The 16,600-nt window shown below is 39.1% G+C and overlaps 1 protein-coding gene across 2 annotated transcripts; it reads right to left on the bottom strand.

Moving 5' to 3' along the window:
• Window positions 1-194: 194 nt before the first annotated feature.
• pbrm1 (polybromo 1) lies at window positions 195-15,409 on the bottom strand. 2 transcript variants are annotated; one of them, XM_055021304.1, is made up of 30 exons: window positions 15,312-15,409; window positions 11,011-11,157; window positions 10,780-10,877; window positions 10,546-10,693; window positions 10,320-10,469; window positions 9,859-9,975; window positions 9,698-9,766; window positions 9,504-9,602; window positions 9,334-9,419; window positions 9,162-9,247; window positions 8,829-9,045; window positions 8,431-8,572; window positions 7,896-7,990; window positions 7,527-7,806; window positions 7,256-7,361; window positions 6,525-7,164; window positions 6,233-6,444; window positions 5,962-6,141; window positions 5,239-5,396; window positions 4,894-5,145; window positions 4,675-4,820; window positions 4,166-4,323; window positions 3,882-4,065; window positions 3,373-3,574; window positions 3,078-3,279; window positions 2,753-2,905; window positions 2,230-2,379; window positions 1,757-1,809; window positions 825-1,035; window positions 195-604 (listed from the first exon to the last, which is right to left on the bottom strand). In XM_055021304.1, the coding sequence occupies exons 2-30, from the start codon at window positions 11,146-11,148 to the stop codon at window positions 441-443; spliced, it is 4,896 nt and encodes a 1,631-aa protein (XP_054877279.1). In that variant the 5' UTR covers window positions 11,149-11,157; window positions 15,312-15,409; the 3' UTR covers window positions 195-440. The 2 variants fall into 2 exon arrangements, with proteins under 2 accessions (XP_054877279.1, XP_054877286.1); XM_055021311.1 differs by lacking the exon at window positions 2,230-2,379 and having other exon boundaries at window positions 2,837-2,905.
• Window positions 15,410-16,600: the final 1,191 nt, after the last annotated feature.

The raw sequence follows: 16,600 nt of genomic DNA on the forward strand, positions 1-16,600 counted from the left end.
ATTTTGATCTTTATAGTCTGAAACTACCCTAATACACAAAATATGCACATAAAAAAAGAAAGTCACTCATGTAAAAGTGATAGAAAATAAATCTGAGTTGGTCACAGACATCAATACTGATAATTATATCCAGCCACAGCAGAAATAATACCTGTATTGCTTAATTTCTTATTGTTATAAATTAAAATCCAGTCTGAACTCCTCACAATTTTATTGTGAAATTATGACATAATAACCTTCATCACAGATGAACAGTATTCATGATATACTTTGAATGAAATGAAATACAAAATGAAAAACAAAGAAGCAGCTTCTACACAGAAGGCATATGTTTTGAACACAAACATTACTTTTTTATATAACAACATAAAGACTTTTAGTGAGCTTAAACCTCCCTCTGTTACACAGTTTTAGGAACAGAGGCTCACAATATCCACATGCTACTGGTTGTGCATCTGACGGATGTTAAGGGTGTCGCGCATCATCAGGTCACGAAGCCGCCAAAGTGCATCTGCCATGGTCTTGTGGGCCCCCTTGCTCTTCAACCAGTGGGACGGTAGTCTACTTTCTTGGTCTTTTGTCAGACGCACATCTTGTTTTTTGACTGAAAACGCAGGAAAAAACTTGGATGAGGAAAACAGAAATGACTTCACCGACCTATCATAAAATATGAAAAAGAAATATTAATCCAATTACAGACCAAACATCAAAATAAATTTTTTTATATGTGTGCAGTGTGTATAGGAAGATATCACATGAAGGCTTTCGTCACCACTACTAAATGTATTTTTAAACATCGACTATCAAAATTAAAAAAAAAGAACCTGTGAGAGCATGGTCCCATTTGCTGACAGTGGAAGATTCTGCATTGAGGCCCTCAATGTATCTGAGGTAAGCCTCTGAGTGCAGCAGCCGCTGAGATTTGGCAGGGGGAGACACAAACACCGGAGTAGAGGGCTGGTGGAGAGCTGGTTGGCCCAGATGGCTTTGTCCTGGGTATGGAGGAGGAGCCTGCTGTCCTGAGCCCACACCCACCTAAAAACAATCATTATTTATTAGATCCAGATGAATTCACAAATATCAGATGAAACACATGCACTGTGCCTTGCAAAAACACTCATATTCCTTGAATATGAATAATACATTTTGTTACATCACAACCACAAACCTCAATGCATTTCGTTGGGTTTTCATGAGACAGATAAACACATAATTATAAAGTGGAAGGAAAGTAATACTTGATTTTTAATACTTTCTTATAAATAAAAATCTGGAAATTAAAGCTGCACAACATATTGATTCACAAGCTTCTAGGTTTGCAGTATTACTCTTGCAAATAACTGCTCGGATGCAATATGTAGTTGGAAATTTCAAGTCAAATTGTGCATGCCTATACTACATGTGGCCAGTTGGATGCAACTGCCTCTACTGTACATTTTAGTGGCTAAGATGCTAAAGTTCACACAATATCGAGGGAAATTTGCAATGATGAAATGGGAACAAATAAGTCAAAACAGTGTTTGTTCATGTTAAGTGATACAGTTTCAAAACTACATGTTTTCCTGATGTCATGCAGCCCGTATCAAAAATACATGATAGCAACAACTTACAATAAACATGAAAGTAGCTTGATAAACCGCATAATATGAAATGCACAACTACCACCTCCTAAAAGCAGATGTACACAAGATCAACAGGCTTTAAAATATTGTTTTTTATTGTTTTTCAATCAATATAACAGAGCCAAAATGATTACCTGTGATCCATGCATGTTTCCTGCTGCTGATCCAATTCCGAGGCCGTTAACACCTGTGAGGACATTCAACACCATAAGCATGATCACACATTGGGAGACACCTATCATTCAAATTCAATTAATTAATATTAATCTGCTCCAATTCAAAACACATTTTAAATGAACTATGATTGTTTTGATTTGACTGCAAACATTGCAGTTACAATTATATAATGCCTTGCTGCAGAAATGTGCTATACAAATAAACTTGAACTCATAAGAAATGATTTTGGTAGGTGTATATTTTGTTTATCCAGTTAAAACTGTTTCTTTTCACCTAAAATAATTAAACGTTGAGTAACAACCCAACCTCAAAATGAGGCTGACAAGTCATCAAAGAGGAAATCTCAGCCTAGTGACACAGGTAGCCCCTCCAGCGTAGACAGGAAGCAACTGCGTGGCAAATGGAGGGGTGGCTATCACAGCACTCTTACCAAAGGACGGCACTCCATGGAACCCAGGCATAACAGGCAGGAAATGTGGAGGAAAGACAGGCATCCCCATGTGATGTGGTGGTATACCAGCCAAACTAACCATGCCTTCAACATGGTCCATCATAGTTGTCCTATATACACCCATCACACCTTCTCAGGAGGGGACAGTGTCAGCACAAGACAACAACATGCATCAGTCAAACATGCACTCCCTACCAAGCATGCACTAACAGGCTGATAAGCTGTTAACTTGATGATCAAGCTGTAATGACAACAAAATGCAAACAGAAAAGAAAAACTATGTGAAGCACATGCATTACAATGAAGCCAGGCAGACACATTATGAATGGTGTATATTCCTATAAATGAAGTGGTATAATGCTGGAGCTGATCTAAAATTAAATCATAACGCACTGACATGAGATTGTAAAGACACAAACAAGCAGGAGATGTCAGCAGTTTAGCTTCTCATTCCCGTCTTTCAGGGTACAGTGGGCATCCAACTGCATCCATGAGGGGTTACCTGACACAGGCGTCATGCTGGGATTTAGCATCCCCATGGGGGTTGGGGCAGGCACTACCCCCATCATTGCCCCTACTGGGGTACCTGCTCTTGGGGACATCTGATGATGACCCCTCTCGCGCTCCTGTTGTTCGGCAACTTTAGCTGCTCGCTCTGCATGAAAAAGAGGTTAAAGGTTCAAAGTCAATGCAAATATGAGTACGGCACCCTGCAAAAGTACTCACAGAAATACATTTAAATTTTCAGTACTAATTTGACAAAATGTGAAAATGTTTAACACCCATGAAAATGTCCAAAATTAATAATATAAAGTAGGATTTCTTACCTTCATACTCTGCTTTCCTGGAACTGTCCAGGTTCCTCCACTCTGTGCCAACGAGACGACTCAGATCCCCAAAAGAGAAGTCTGGGTGCTGAGCTTTGATGACCGCTCGCATCTCACTACTGAACAGGATGTAGCCACTCATATTGATTTTCCGCTTCGAAGCTTCTTTCTTTGCAAGCCCCTTCATGGATTTAGGAGTCGACTGTAACCAAACATGCAAATACAAGATCTAACAATGTGCAAGTTTTAAGGACAAGCAATCAAACATTATTCAATCAAATACAGTCTCCCTGACCTGTGGAGGTGTGTATGACATCATGTCCATGTCACTATTCATAGAGGATTGCATCTGAGGAAGGGAATGATCCCCGAGCTCTCCATCATCATCCCCAAGGTCTTCCAGCTCTTCATCGGTCATGTCAGCAAACTTAGCTTCAAGTTCCTCAATTTTCCTATCCAGCAGAGGAGATGGTTCTTTCTGGGGAACTATCAGCTTCCTGAAGACGGAAAACGAACAAAACTCACTTCATCACCCTGACATACCTTTCATGACTCACTTTTCCTTTTTCAAGCTCAGAATGTTTTTTTTAATTTGAGTACACATCTACAAGTTCTGACTTCTTAAAAAAGAGAATAAGCACAAATAACACCAAATACATATAGAAAAATTGGTGGCACCTTGGCTATAAGGCCGAATCTAACGATTCTGGACAGGCGTTTCGCACTTATTTGTTATTAAGTAAACACCTTGTCACTTCTTTCTGCCTGAAACATCAGTTTAAATATTTAATAACAGCTCTTTACCTGAAATAGTAGATTTCATCTTCTACCACTTTCCCAGAGAGGGAAAAACGCTTAAGACCCTTGAACTTTTTCATTTGCTTTTCACTCTCGATGTAACGACTCTCACAGAGAAGAACATTTTCTTCAGGCACTTCAGTGGGCCGACAAGACAAGTATTCTTTGAATGATGCCACAATGCACTTTCCTGTGTAATCAAAAGTTCTTTAATGGCTCTAATCATCTTTGGTTTATTGGTTGTAGGACATTACATGTTGATTTGAATTCCTTGCACATTAAAATGATACCTATGATGCAGGTCATGGGACAAGCCTCCTCCAAGTTGCTTAAGAACATTTCCTTCTTGTAGAACATCTTAGTCGGTTCGTGCTCCGTCTCTTCAGGATGGATAAAGATGGGACCGAAGAAGTAGCCTGCTTCATCTCGCATCCACATTTTCTCAATTCTGGAAATAAAAAAAGACCTTTTGAGACGCTTCTGTCAGATGGCTTCCTTTTAAAGGATTTTTCTTTTGTTCTACAGGTATGGGCAATAATCAGGTTAATTACTGTCAATTCCTGATACCAAGGAGACCGAGTATATTTTCACAAAAGGACAGGTTGTTTTTGGTAGCTTTTATTCTTCATATAGATGAAAACAGCATTTTCTATTTGCTAAGGTTACCTCCCTTAACAGAGCAAAACCTTTTCTGTATTTCTCAGCAATGAACAACAACTGAACCTTTTTAACAATAAAGCATATTCTGACTTTGCTGACAGAGAAACGTCATCCTTACTTTTAAAGTATTTTACTCTACCTGCCCACTCGGTGGCGCACCAGTCCATGAGAAGCAATGTAAACACAGTCTCCCACTTTCAGCCACAGGTTGTTGTAACAGAGTTGCTCATAGTACTGACAGCCTGGTTCTCCGTTGGTCACATCTAGTGGAACATCCTCCCTCTCCTGTGAACATTAAATGTTTCTGATGTAAAAATAAACTGAATGTTTTCACCTAAACTACAAAGCTGCTACTTACTTTGTCTATAATACCATCAGTCATTTTGCTTTCTTCTACAATCTCTGTTGGCTTGTCATCTTGTTTGGTGACAAACATAGAAGCGACTCGGACCACGGGCAGGGGGACGTCTCTGGGAACAAAACGAACCGAGCTGAGGGGCATGGCCCACATCTTGATCTTTTTAAAGGACTTTGACTTGGCAGAGTAGCGAGACTCGCAGACGTAGACATCCTCCTGCCTGAATCCTTCTGGGGAAAGCTTGAAGTACTCCTTAAATCACAAGCATGGTCAGTCAAAACTCAAAAAGACAAAGAAATTCTGAACAACATTAATTAAATGCAGATTGACACAGCAAATTTATACCTTCACAAACATGACCACGCACTTTCCCAGAATTTTGCTGATAGGAGCTTTGTTATAATAATCGCTCTTGAAAACTTCTTTCTCCAAGAATTTTCTTGTTGCTAAATGAAATGTTTCATTTGGCCTGTAGAACCAGCAGCCGTACAACCATTTCTCCCCTGCGTGTTTCAGAGGTTGGAAAGAGAGGCCTAGATCAGCTTTAAACATGTTAAAACAAGTATTTAAGATACAGTGCATGAAACGCTATATTACCATAGATATTAAGATAAAAAAACTCCACTCAAAATTATAGATTTGAATTATGAGCTTTCCCACACTTCGCAGCTAATATCGCTTCAACTCTTCTGGGAAGGCTTTTCACAATGTTCAGAAATGTGTGTGTAAAAATGTTTGAAATTCAGAAGTGTATCTTTGTGAAATTTTGAAAATTCCCCCAAACATGTGATATGCTTATCAATCATTTGTTTTTACATTTTTACGAATTCCTAAAGCTTGAGAGACAAATGTTGAGAAGTGAGAAAACTTTTTTCAAATTTAACAAGCTGGAATCCTACAAACAAGCGGAGTTTAAATCAATGCATGATATTTTACAGTATGTTAAGTATTTAATTCAGGCACCACATCGCCAATATTTTTCACAATACAGTGAGAAAGCAAGCAGCAAACAAAAAGCCTGATAACATCAAGATCAGCTTTTATGTTCTATAATATGATGAGACTTGCCTGTGTCATCTTCCCATAGGCGTTCAATGTAAATGATATGTGGCTGGAGGTTAGGCTCTGCAGGCTCCACATAAACATAATCTCCCACGTGGTACATGCTGTCCTTGAAGCTACAGTCCTGACTGTACGTACGCTGAACCTGCCACGAGACTCCAACAGTGCCCTCTCTCTTCTCTGCCTCTGTGGAAACAAAAGTTTCAATTAAAACGACAAAATATCCTAGAAGTTTTCATAGTGATACTGAAAAACCGGATGATGTTTCAGTGGATACCCCTTTTCTCTTCTTCTCTCTTAATTTTGTCCTCCTCAATCTCTTTGGGAAGCTTTTCCTTCTTTTCCTTTTCCACATCACTGTGCAAATGCTTCGAAGTGTAGCTGAGGGCGGGGGACATTAGGATCTCTCCGTTTTTACACAGCTCATCTCTGATACGAATGAAAAACTGCTGCAGCTCCACTGCATCCTCAAAGATCTCTGAGTCAGTCCTGTAATGAATGCATGGTATAAAACTAGCTTTGGGGTTTTCTTTACAACACAAATCAGTGGACTTGCAACAATACCTGACCTATTTAATCGTCTGGCCTTTTCCAGAACTTCAAACATGTGGTCCTGAAATACATCCAACCTCTTGTAGCGGCCCCTTTCCACATTTTTTCTCACAATATCGAAATTGAGCGCTGGCTTCTCTGGGTTGGTGGGATCTGCAGCAGGAATCTCTGCAAGAGAATCACTGTAACAACGTCCTTCATCGTCTTGGTGACCGAGCACAGATACGAAGAGACTCCGGATCAGTTCCTGGATGAGTCGAGGCACGTCGGGAAGGTGATTGTCCTCTCCTCCTTCCAGTTCCCGCCTCGTCTCCAGTAGCACCTTGTGCAGCAGCAGAGCATCGCGGTAAATCAGAGACTCAGGCTCGTTGTAGGTGCACGCATTGTTGAACATGAGCACCAGGTCTTCGACCAGCGCGTCCACGTCCTGGTACTTGTTAGCCAACATGTGGCTCTTGATCTTCTCCATGTCTACAGGCTTCTTGATGGCAATGTAGTAATCAGGAAGCTCAGCACGCGATGGAAGCCGCAGGAAGATTGTGCTGAGGCGACGGCCTCGCTTATCCGTGTATTTCTTCACGGCTTCATAAAGCTCATTTAGTTTCTGCTGTAAGGGTGTCAGATACTTGGACTTTTTCAGAGAGAGGCTGTTCTTTCCTGGAATAAAAAAAAAAACAGATGGTGTGTGAATATTTATTCAAATGTCAAATCAATGGATTACTTCATACCAAAAGACTGAAAGACATACTTATTTTTGACTTTGGAGACATAATATCATCATCATCAGTTACTGGCCCAAGATCTCTGCGTCTGTCTTCCATAATCTTCTCAAGAACGTCTGCGTCATTGTAGACCTACACAAACAACAGAGAAAGGAGTCTGTGGTGTGGATTGCTCTGAAGTGGTATTTTTTAATAATGCTTATGAGAACAGAAGATAAATTAGCTCTTAGTATTTTGGCATTTTAAAAAATAAGAACAAAGAGAAACAATGGAAGACAGATACAAGCTAAATGCTACCTGGGAGCCTTCTTCATTGTAATGCCTGGCATTGCGAAACATCAGCTTCATATCCTCCACCATTGCATCTTCTGTCATGTACTTTTCTGAGCGGATGTTGTAGTCTATGGTCCTGAGGTCCATTGGTTCCAGAATAATTTTGTAGTAATCAGGATAGTCCTTCTTAGATGGCTTCACCATGAAGAGGTCACAGAGCCTCCGACCAGTCCCGGCCTCTCTGGCTTCAGTAACAGAGGCTAGGAGAGCTTTCATTCGATTTTTCTTTGTGTTTTTCTTGTGGCTGGAAACCAAAAAAGGCAGCAGTCAGGAACAAAGGTTAGTTGCACAAAAGATAGGTGCAGTGTTGAATGTTTTAAAACCAAAGTGTACCTTTTTCTTTTTGTGCTGCTGGTGTCAGACGTGGCCGAGGAGAGCATGCTGTCGCCATCATCATCTGTTTTCTGCAAAAGCTCCTTTCTCTTCATCTAGAGAGGAAACATATTGAAATACACAGACTTGTAAAAAATATTCATGATCCTTTTCGCATTTTGTCACATTACAACATCAAATTTCATTGACATTTATTGGTGTTTGATAAGAGACAACGTATTTGTGAAGTGGAAGGAAAACAATAATGTTTCTAATTAATTTTTTTGACTAGATACATTGCAAAAGGTAACTGAATGCCTGTCCTTCCACCCTGGCCAACGGGCTCAGCATGCTTTCTGGGGAAACCCTGGACAAGTTCAAGTGATATTAATACTTTGCAAAGGCACTTTATGAATTCATTTGATACAATATATTTTTGAAGCAAAAATATAGCTAATACAACTGAAAATGGAGATCATTCTGAAACATCTGAGACGATGTTCCTGCTGAGCCAGCACATCCGAATGAAAACCATGAGTAACAAAGCTGAACTGACCTGCTGGATGTGCTGAAGCTTGAGCGCACGTTTGTAGATGGAGGAGTGGGGAACGTTGTAGCGTTTGGCATTCTCAAACATCAGCGTCAGATCGGAGTCAATGTGCTCAATGCTCTCGTATTCATTGTTCTTCATCTTGTTCCTGCAAATAAATATGGGCACAGAAATACTGTAGTGCATGTGGTGACAAAGAAAAATAGAAGACAAAATATTTGTTGCACAATCTACAGAACAGTGGGAAGGGTAAAGTCTAGGTATATAAATATTTTTCTACAGTCTTGTTTTCTTTCTCTATACTTATCAAATTGAAGACTTTTACAGGCTGTGTCAAGCCCATTCCCATGACATATGTACAGTCACACAGACATGAAAACAGATCAGTATCAGCTTTGTCATACTTGATCTGATGCAGGCAGACCGGCTGATTGATCTGCTGGTAATAATCAGGGTAGTCTTTCCTAGAGGGCAGCTGTAGGAAGGGCTCAGAAATCAGCTGGCCCTGACTGTTCCTGGCTCCCCGAACAGCTTCATAAAGTTGGAAGATGGGGTTGCTCATGTCAATGTTCGAAGTCAGACTCTCTGCTTCGGATTCACCCTCATCATAGTGGACAGTCCCTGATAGATGTAGGAAGATAACAAAATATATGTCCATTACAATGATAATCACGCTACTTAATACCGAACACCAGTGTGTAGTAGCATCACGTCAATCTGATCAGATAAATAGATACCAGAAAGTATACCCTCCTCATCACTTTCATACTGAAGAGCCATAGTGATAGCTGAGAGCCGGTCTCCCTGGATGGACCTTTTGTTTCTATCAAAAATAGAAAAAAAATTAAACCGATGAACTCCATTAAGAAAGTAACACCAACATGATTTCAAGAGTTGATACTTTACTACCTGATGCGAATACTGGACTTGATTGGCTCTCCATGTTCCATCTCGGACTTCTTTTGTGCAAAAACCTTTTTAATAGTGTTAGCATCCTGCATCCCAATAGCAGATCACAGCTGGTTATGTCAAATGCCAGCAGCAGCATGATAAGTACAAGTTACAGGTTAAAGACTTACCTTAAAAACTTGTGAACCAGGCTCATTGTAGGTTTTGGCATTCTTCACCAACAGGTCCACATCTTTAGCCATAGCGCTTACGCATCGATAATTGCCCAGCTAAAATAAATATTAGACATGTTGTTAGTTAATAAATAATGTAAGACATCAAATAAACACATAGCTCTGAAATTATTTGATCTCTATAAGTGTACCTGGATTTTCTGAGCGATGAGTTTCAGATCTATTGGTTCTTTAATTACAGCATAGTAATCTGGATATTGCTAAATAGAAAAGAGAGAACAGCAAATCAAACCAAATTTAGACATTTTATAATATATTCTTCCTATTAAAAACGTTTGCATTTTTCTTATACCATTTTGGATGGAAGCTTCTGGAAGAGTTCGCTGACCAGGCGACCACTTGGCTCAGTATAGGACACAACAGCGTCAAGGAGATGCTCCAGAACTTCTTTCAGGCAAGTTGATGCACTCTTGATTACAACAATTAAGCCCAGAAATTAAAAACAAAATACAGTTTTAAAACATATAAATGACACATTACTACCACAGACATTTCCATATTTTGTCACGTTAAAAACACAAGCTTTAATGTTTTTGTGTTTTTTTTATTGGAGTACTGCGTGATATGAAGTTTTGCTTTCTGATCAACGAAGCAAAAGTATTTTGAGTCTCACTCCCAGGCTGCTTTCTGCCTCCTGTGGTATGACTTACCTAAAAGGCATTTGTGTTTTTTTATCATTTATGCAACCATCTTGAGCTGCACATCCACCAGTTTAAAAAGATATATGGTAATAATCAGATCAGTAAGTGTCACCTCATCTTCAGTGGAACCTCCGGGGTTTTCTTGTGCATTGTATCCATCTTCATCGTCATCTTCATATTCACCCCTTTGAATAAACTCATTCTTTGTCCGGAGGTAAAGGTCCCACAGCTTGCAGGCTGCTCGGTACTCAGGACTGTCCGTCTGTTTTTATGAAGAGAACATTTAGTTTCGCAGCTCTGCCCACAATTAGTAATAGTAACTTTATGGGAGTCCACACCTTATAATAAGTCTTTGCATTGTTGAACAGAAGCTGGAAGTCACTGGTTAGTTGATCGACATCATCATACTCCTCCATCTTTAATTTCTGCTGGATCTTCATCATGTCAATGGGCTGAGACACCACATGGTAATAGTCTGGCTGATTCCTGAGTCAAAAAGGTGACATTTGCTCTGTCCAGTCTTCTTACCTCAATAACATTGTGAAAGATTTAAAAGGTAACTTTGTCCTCACCTTCGTTTGGGTGCTCTGATGAACAGCTCGCACAGCATCCGGCCGTGGTCATCCTTGTAATCTCTGATTGTGTTGTACAGCTCATGACATACAGCAATCTGAAAGGGCAACATTTAAAACACTGAAAATTATCAGCACCCTTCACCACAATAACCCTCCTTCCTCAAAACTGTGTTGTACAACAATTTTCAAAGTTCAAAGAAAAACAGCGACTGAAATGTGTAAAATTACAGGATCCACAGTCGGAATGTTTGAGGTCCTTCTCCTCTTTCTCCCAATTGAAGATACTAACGAAGTCTGGCTATCGTCAAAATCTCCTCCACTCACACTGCTAGAAGGGGACGTCGCCCGTCTCCTTTTCAAGGCCATGATGAACCCCTGGGAACATAAGGGTCAGTCAAGCAACAAATAGGCACAAAATCCTCTCTAAAATGATTATTCTGACAAATGAAACAAGCTCAACTCATATTAATCTCCCTGAATGTAAACAGTGCCCAAGCTGAGAGTTTGTTTTTTTAATGGACTTGCCAGTATGCCCTGCTATGGACTGGCGACCCGTCCAGGGTGTACCCCACCTCTTGCCCATTGACCGCTGGAGGTAGGCACCAGAACCCCTTGCGACCCCACCAGGGTTAACCATGTATGTTGATGGATGGATGGATGGATGGATGGATGGATGGACTGTAATAACTGCAAGCAAATGCTTGGAAGAAGTTCTTGACCCTCTCATAGATTTCTTATGTTTTTGTTTTTTGATACAAAGCCATTGAACGACGTTCTAACAAATTATCTCATGAGCACACTGATGACTGATCCATGTGCACAAATAAATCCAGAACAGCCAATAAAGCACTGCAGCCCTCACCTGCCAGTTATTGTTCACAATCAAAAATGATTACAGCTAAGATGCCTTAAAATTACTGATGAAACCATAAGTTCTGCTCTCTCCATTTTGTGTTTTTAAGCTTAAAGTGGACTTGGGTTACACAGCTGGATTATGGTCCAATACAGACCAGGAAAAACACCCGATTGGCTGTAAAAAAAAAAAAAAAAAAAAAAAAAAAAAAAAATCACAGGAAGGTCTTTGTTACCCTTTTATGTAAATCAGAAGAATTATTCCCTTACCTACCAGACTGTTTTTTTTTTGTCTCAAATGCAGCATATGCTATGAGATGAAGATTTTCAAAATGAATGTGCAGGAAGGGTTACCTGCAACAAATAGTCAGTAACAATGACCCTTACAAAAGGAAAGCAGAAGATATTTTGGTGGTAAAAATGTTTTATTAGAAATGAAACTTCAAACCATTTTTTATGCAAATGCAATGGATGCATGCTATCAAGCATGGCCGGAGGAAAGACAATACACACATGCATTTGTACATGTTTCCCGACATCAAGCAAAACAAAAAACTCAAGATCTGGTTTCTTTGTGTGGAAGTTGAAAAAAATAGTTATTGCAGTCACAATAAAAAGCAATGTTAACCATAACTTAGATGTGTACAAGAATGAGAAATTCAGAGTTGACAGTAACCATTCTCTGCAGATCTCAAAACCTTAAAACCTGAGATCAAATTACAAAAAATCATAAAAATTAATTTCATCGAAACAAATCAGCCCAAATCAAATCTACATCAGCTAATAATTTTGGACACAACACTGAAGATAAAAATGAAAGGAGTGAGCTCATCCAATGTTTTAATCACAAGAGTCCAGAGGGGAAGACAATGGGTATTTAGTAATTTAGTATTTTTGGCCATTTAATCATCAGTTGTGGACATCGAAGGCTTTGAAGGTCTGCGCTATCAGTCAAACTTATCATGGACATTCATGCATTTGAAATGCAATATCTGACTAAAAACAGCTGCTTTAGTTCAAACCTTAAGAAAAGTTTGACAATATTCAAACCTACTTCAGTAGGTAAAAGGTAAAATATTTTTGTTACTCATTTTTTTAAGTTGAACTTTTGTTTTATTTATTCATTAAACCCAGGTGAAAAACACTATCTCTTTATTATTAATGATTATTATTAATTTGATGATTATAGCTTACTAACAATAGAAACCTGAAATTCAATCTTTGAAAATTAGAGTTAAGTAAAAGATAAATAAAAGAAGAGAGATACTTTCCACAGAAATGTCAGGCTTCTGAAAAATATGTGCAATTATAGGCAGTCAAAATTTGGTTGGGCCTGCTTTTGCAATAATCACTGCATCAATGCAGCATGGAGGTGATCAGTCTGTGGTTCTGCTGAGGATAGACGTTCACATTGCTTTGAACGTCTACCTTTAGGTCATCTTCATCGCTTGTTTTGGTGTCTCTCATTTTCTTCTTGACAATACTACTCCTTGGATTCTCTGTGGGGTTTTGAATAGCTGGTTTCCTGGCCAATCAAACACAAGAACAGCATGGTCATAGAATCAGCGTTTAGTTCCTTTGTCAGTGCAGATCATTGCCAAGTGCTTCTTGAAAATAAAATCAACATCTCCATCCAGCTTCTCACCAGAAAGAAGCATAAAGTGCTCTGACATTTTCTCTTCGATGGCTGCATTGACTGTGGACTTCAGCAAACACAGTGGACTAACACCAGCAGATGACACTGCATCTCAAATGATGACTGACTGACTGACTACACTTCAACAAAAGAAGATTTTGTACCTCTCCAGCCTTCCTCCAGACAATGGGATCTTGAGTTCAAATGAAAGTAAAGCTTTATTTTCACCTAAAAAGAGAACTTTGGACCACTGAACAAAAGGGGTTCAAAGCTATTTTTCTTCTTAGTTCATATGAGGCTCTTTTGACATAATCAGGAGTGGCTTGAAATGAGGAAGGCAAGATTTGTAGCTCATGGTTAGGATTGGTCTGTGTGTGGTGGCTCTTCGTACGTTGACTCCCGCTTTAGTCCACTCGTTGTGAAGCTCCCAACAATTCTTGCACGGCTTTTGCTTGACAATCTTCTCAAGGCTGCGGTTGTCCTTATTATACATCTTTTTCTACCACACTATTTCTTTCCACTGAACTTTCTATGAATATGCTTGGATACAACACTACGTGAACAGCCAGCTTCTTTAGCAACTATCTTCTTTATGGCTCATCCTCCTTGAGGAGGATGTTTTCTGGACATCTATCAATGATCATGAAACCTTTGCTGGAGTTTTGAGTTAATTAGCTAGATGTGACACCATGCATCCAATATATAACCTTTACATCTATCCACCCATTCATTTATTATCTGACACTCTTTTCCTTACAGGTTCATGAGGGGACCTGGTGCCTGTCATCAGGCAAGAGGTGGGCTGCACAGGTTAACAATCCCATCACAAGGCAAAAAGCACGTACACATTATGTAAAGATAATTTAGAAAGACCAATGAACTCATGTTTTTGGACCACGGCAAGAAGCCAGAGTACCCCAGGAAAAGCATGCAAATTCCATGCAGAAAGACCCCAGACTGGGATTCGACCCCAAGACCTTCTTGTTCAACAGACATAACTTTTTTTTTTTCATAATATTCTCATTTTTTGAGACACTGAATTTTGGGTTTTTGTTACCAGTAAGTCATAATCATCACAATTACAAGAAATGAAATAAGTCACTATATTTTAATCAATATACATAAGATATACATTTCTCGATCTGAAATGGTAGACAAAACATATGGAGCTTTTTTACAGTTTGCTTAATTTTGTTTATGTGTACCTGTATGTGCTACTGGCAAGAACAAGTCAAGACAAAGGCGTACCAATAATTGTGCCAATGGAAATTTTGTTGAAAACACTTTTTACTGAATATCAAGAAATGTACCATAGTCAAAAAGTTTGGCTTTTTCAAAAATTGTCTCTGTCAGATCATGCTGCTGTGCATTTTTTTTCCCCTCTCACATCTTTTCCAGGGTCCTTGACACCTTTGTCTGCATCTGCAAGCAACCTATTACTATCACATGCACAGGGCCATAAATAGTTATGTCTAGTAAAACCTACCCTTTACCCCATAAAAGCTTGAAATCTGTAGGCTTGTTGAAATACGCCACACGACGTCAATTAGGCAAATTACAGTGATTTTTAATGAGCTCCTCTGTCCTTAATTTCAAAAGAAAAGTAAGACTATCGCCATCAGTTTAAATTCACCTTAAATGACCGACTACAGCAGTGATGTCTGAGGTCTGTCTCCAGGTGACAGCCCCCTCCTCCCTCCCTCCATCCTATAATGTCACGTAGCAGCTGGCTGTGGTCCAGAGTGCCCACATCAGCAGACAGCTAAACCCACTGAGCAGCAGCAGGAGCAGCTGTCCGCCGAGTGTCACTCAGCATAGACAGGTACCGACCTCCAGCCAGCTAACGTTAGCTACAATCAACGGTTGGCCTGAAATATCAAACACTTCAGACAAAGGCTGCAGTTGGAAGGAGTAACGTTTTAAATAGTTTAAAAAAAAAAGAAGAAGAAGAAGGGAAAAAAAGCTGCCGTTAGATGGCATCGACGACACATAGCCGAAAATCATTCCGCTGTGTAACCCCCTGACATGCCTGCGTCCTTACCTTAGGTGGGTACGGTAACAAGACCCACAGAATCCTAAACTGCTCGAAAGCCAATCACCTATCGATTTTAGACAGGCAGGGAGACCTGTGAAGCTAACGGCTATTGTATTCGCGTTTCCGTTGACTTCCTTTCAAAATAAAACGACTCAAATACATTAAGAGGGTTTGCCCTGATATTTGTCGTCTTATACTTGAAGAACGTCTAAATGAAATGCACAATTTAATTACAGATATATTAAAAAACATATCTGTGGTGAGTCAGAAATGAACAATTAGGAAATAAGTTGTCGCGTTACTGACAACGCCGTATTCAACTGACTTCCGATTGGTTCAAGTTTCTCGGTCACGTTAAACCTCGCCATTAAAATCTATTTGGCTTTCGCAGATTGTTTCTATCTGCGTCTTTGTTGTTTGCCTCATTAATAACTTGCAGCAAAAGCTGAGTGACTTTTTGGACATTCTTTCAATAATACCTGTCTTTTTTTTCCATCTTCTATTTGTGGGGTGCTTCAAAGTTGTCTGATTAAAAAAATGATTCTCCTGTCTGAGCAGTAAATTTCTCTTACTACTTTTTCTCCATTTTTAGTCGTCTAATATTGCTTCCTGTTTAGAAACTCCAACACACACTGCAGTGTCTCAGCAGTACTTGAACATTGATTGGCAACAAGGGTTAAACCTGTATGACATTATCAAGAGGAGTGGAGTGTTTAAAAGATTGGAGGATGTACAGAGAGGGGTGAAATGTATCTCATAAATATTATTTTATTAGATGAGCATGTGCTTGATTGTGGTAAGATAATTTCTAGTAGAAATTTATTATTGCATTTTGCCTTTCTCACTTTTGAATAATTATATAGGACAGCTGGTGTGTCAAAGTTACACACATTAGTTGCATAAAACCCTCCTCCTTATATATTAAAGTTCTGGAAGTACAGTACATGATGTCAGATTTAAATATTCAATAAATCTTTGTTTTAATTGCTTATTAATTCATTAATTAAACATTTTATTATTCCTATTAAAGCTTTGTATTTTAGCACAGAAAAATACAAAGCTTTTAAATTGCATTATATGTAAAACCACCATATTTGTGAGACAGGGCGTTTACAGGATTATGAATTCTTTCAGCAGTGAGGAATGCACAGAGAGGTTTTTGTCATGCAAGAATTTTTTTTTACATTTTTTTTATTTTAAAGCCTCTAAAAACACACAACATTTGTCTTCTTGAATAACTTTGCAGATATAGTTTTGGGGTAAAAAATAGTCCTAAGTTTGTCGGATGGAAGTAT

Source organism: Poeciliopsis prolifica, unplaced genomic scaffold, assembly GCF_027474105.1.
Source record: "Poeciliopsis prolifica strain line A6 unplaced genomic scaffold, Auburn_PproV2 SCAFFOLD003, whole genome shotgun sequence".
Lineage (NCBI taxonomy): Eukaryota > Metazoa > Chordata > Actinopteri > Cyprinodontiformes > Poeciliidae > Poeciliopsis > Poeciliopsis prolifica.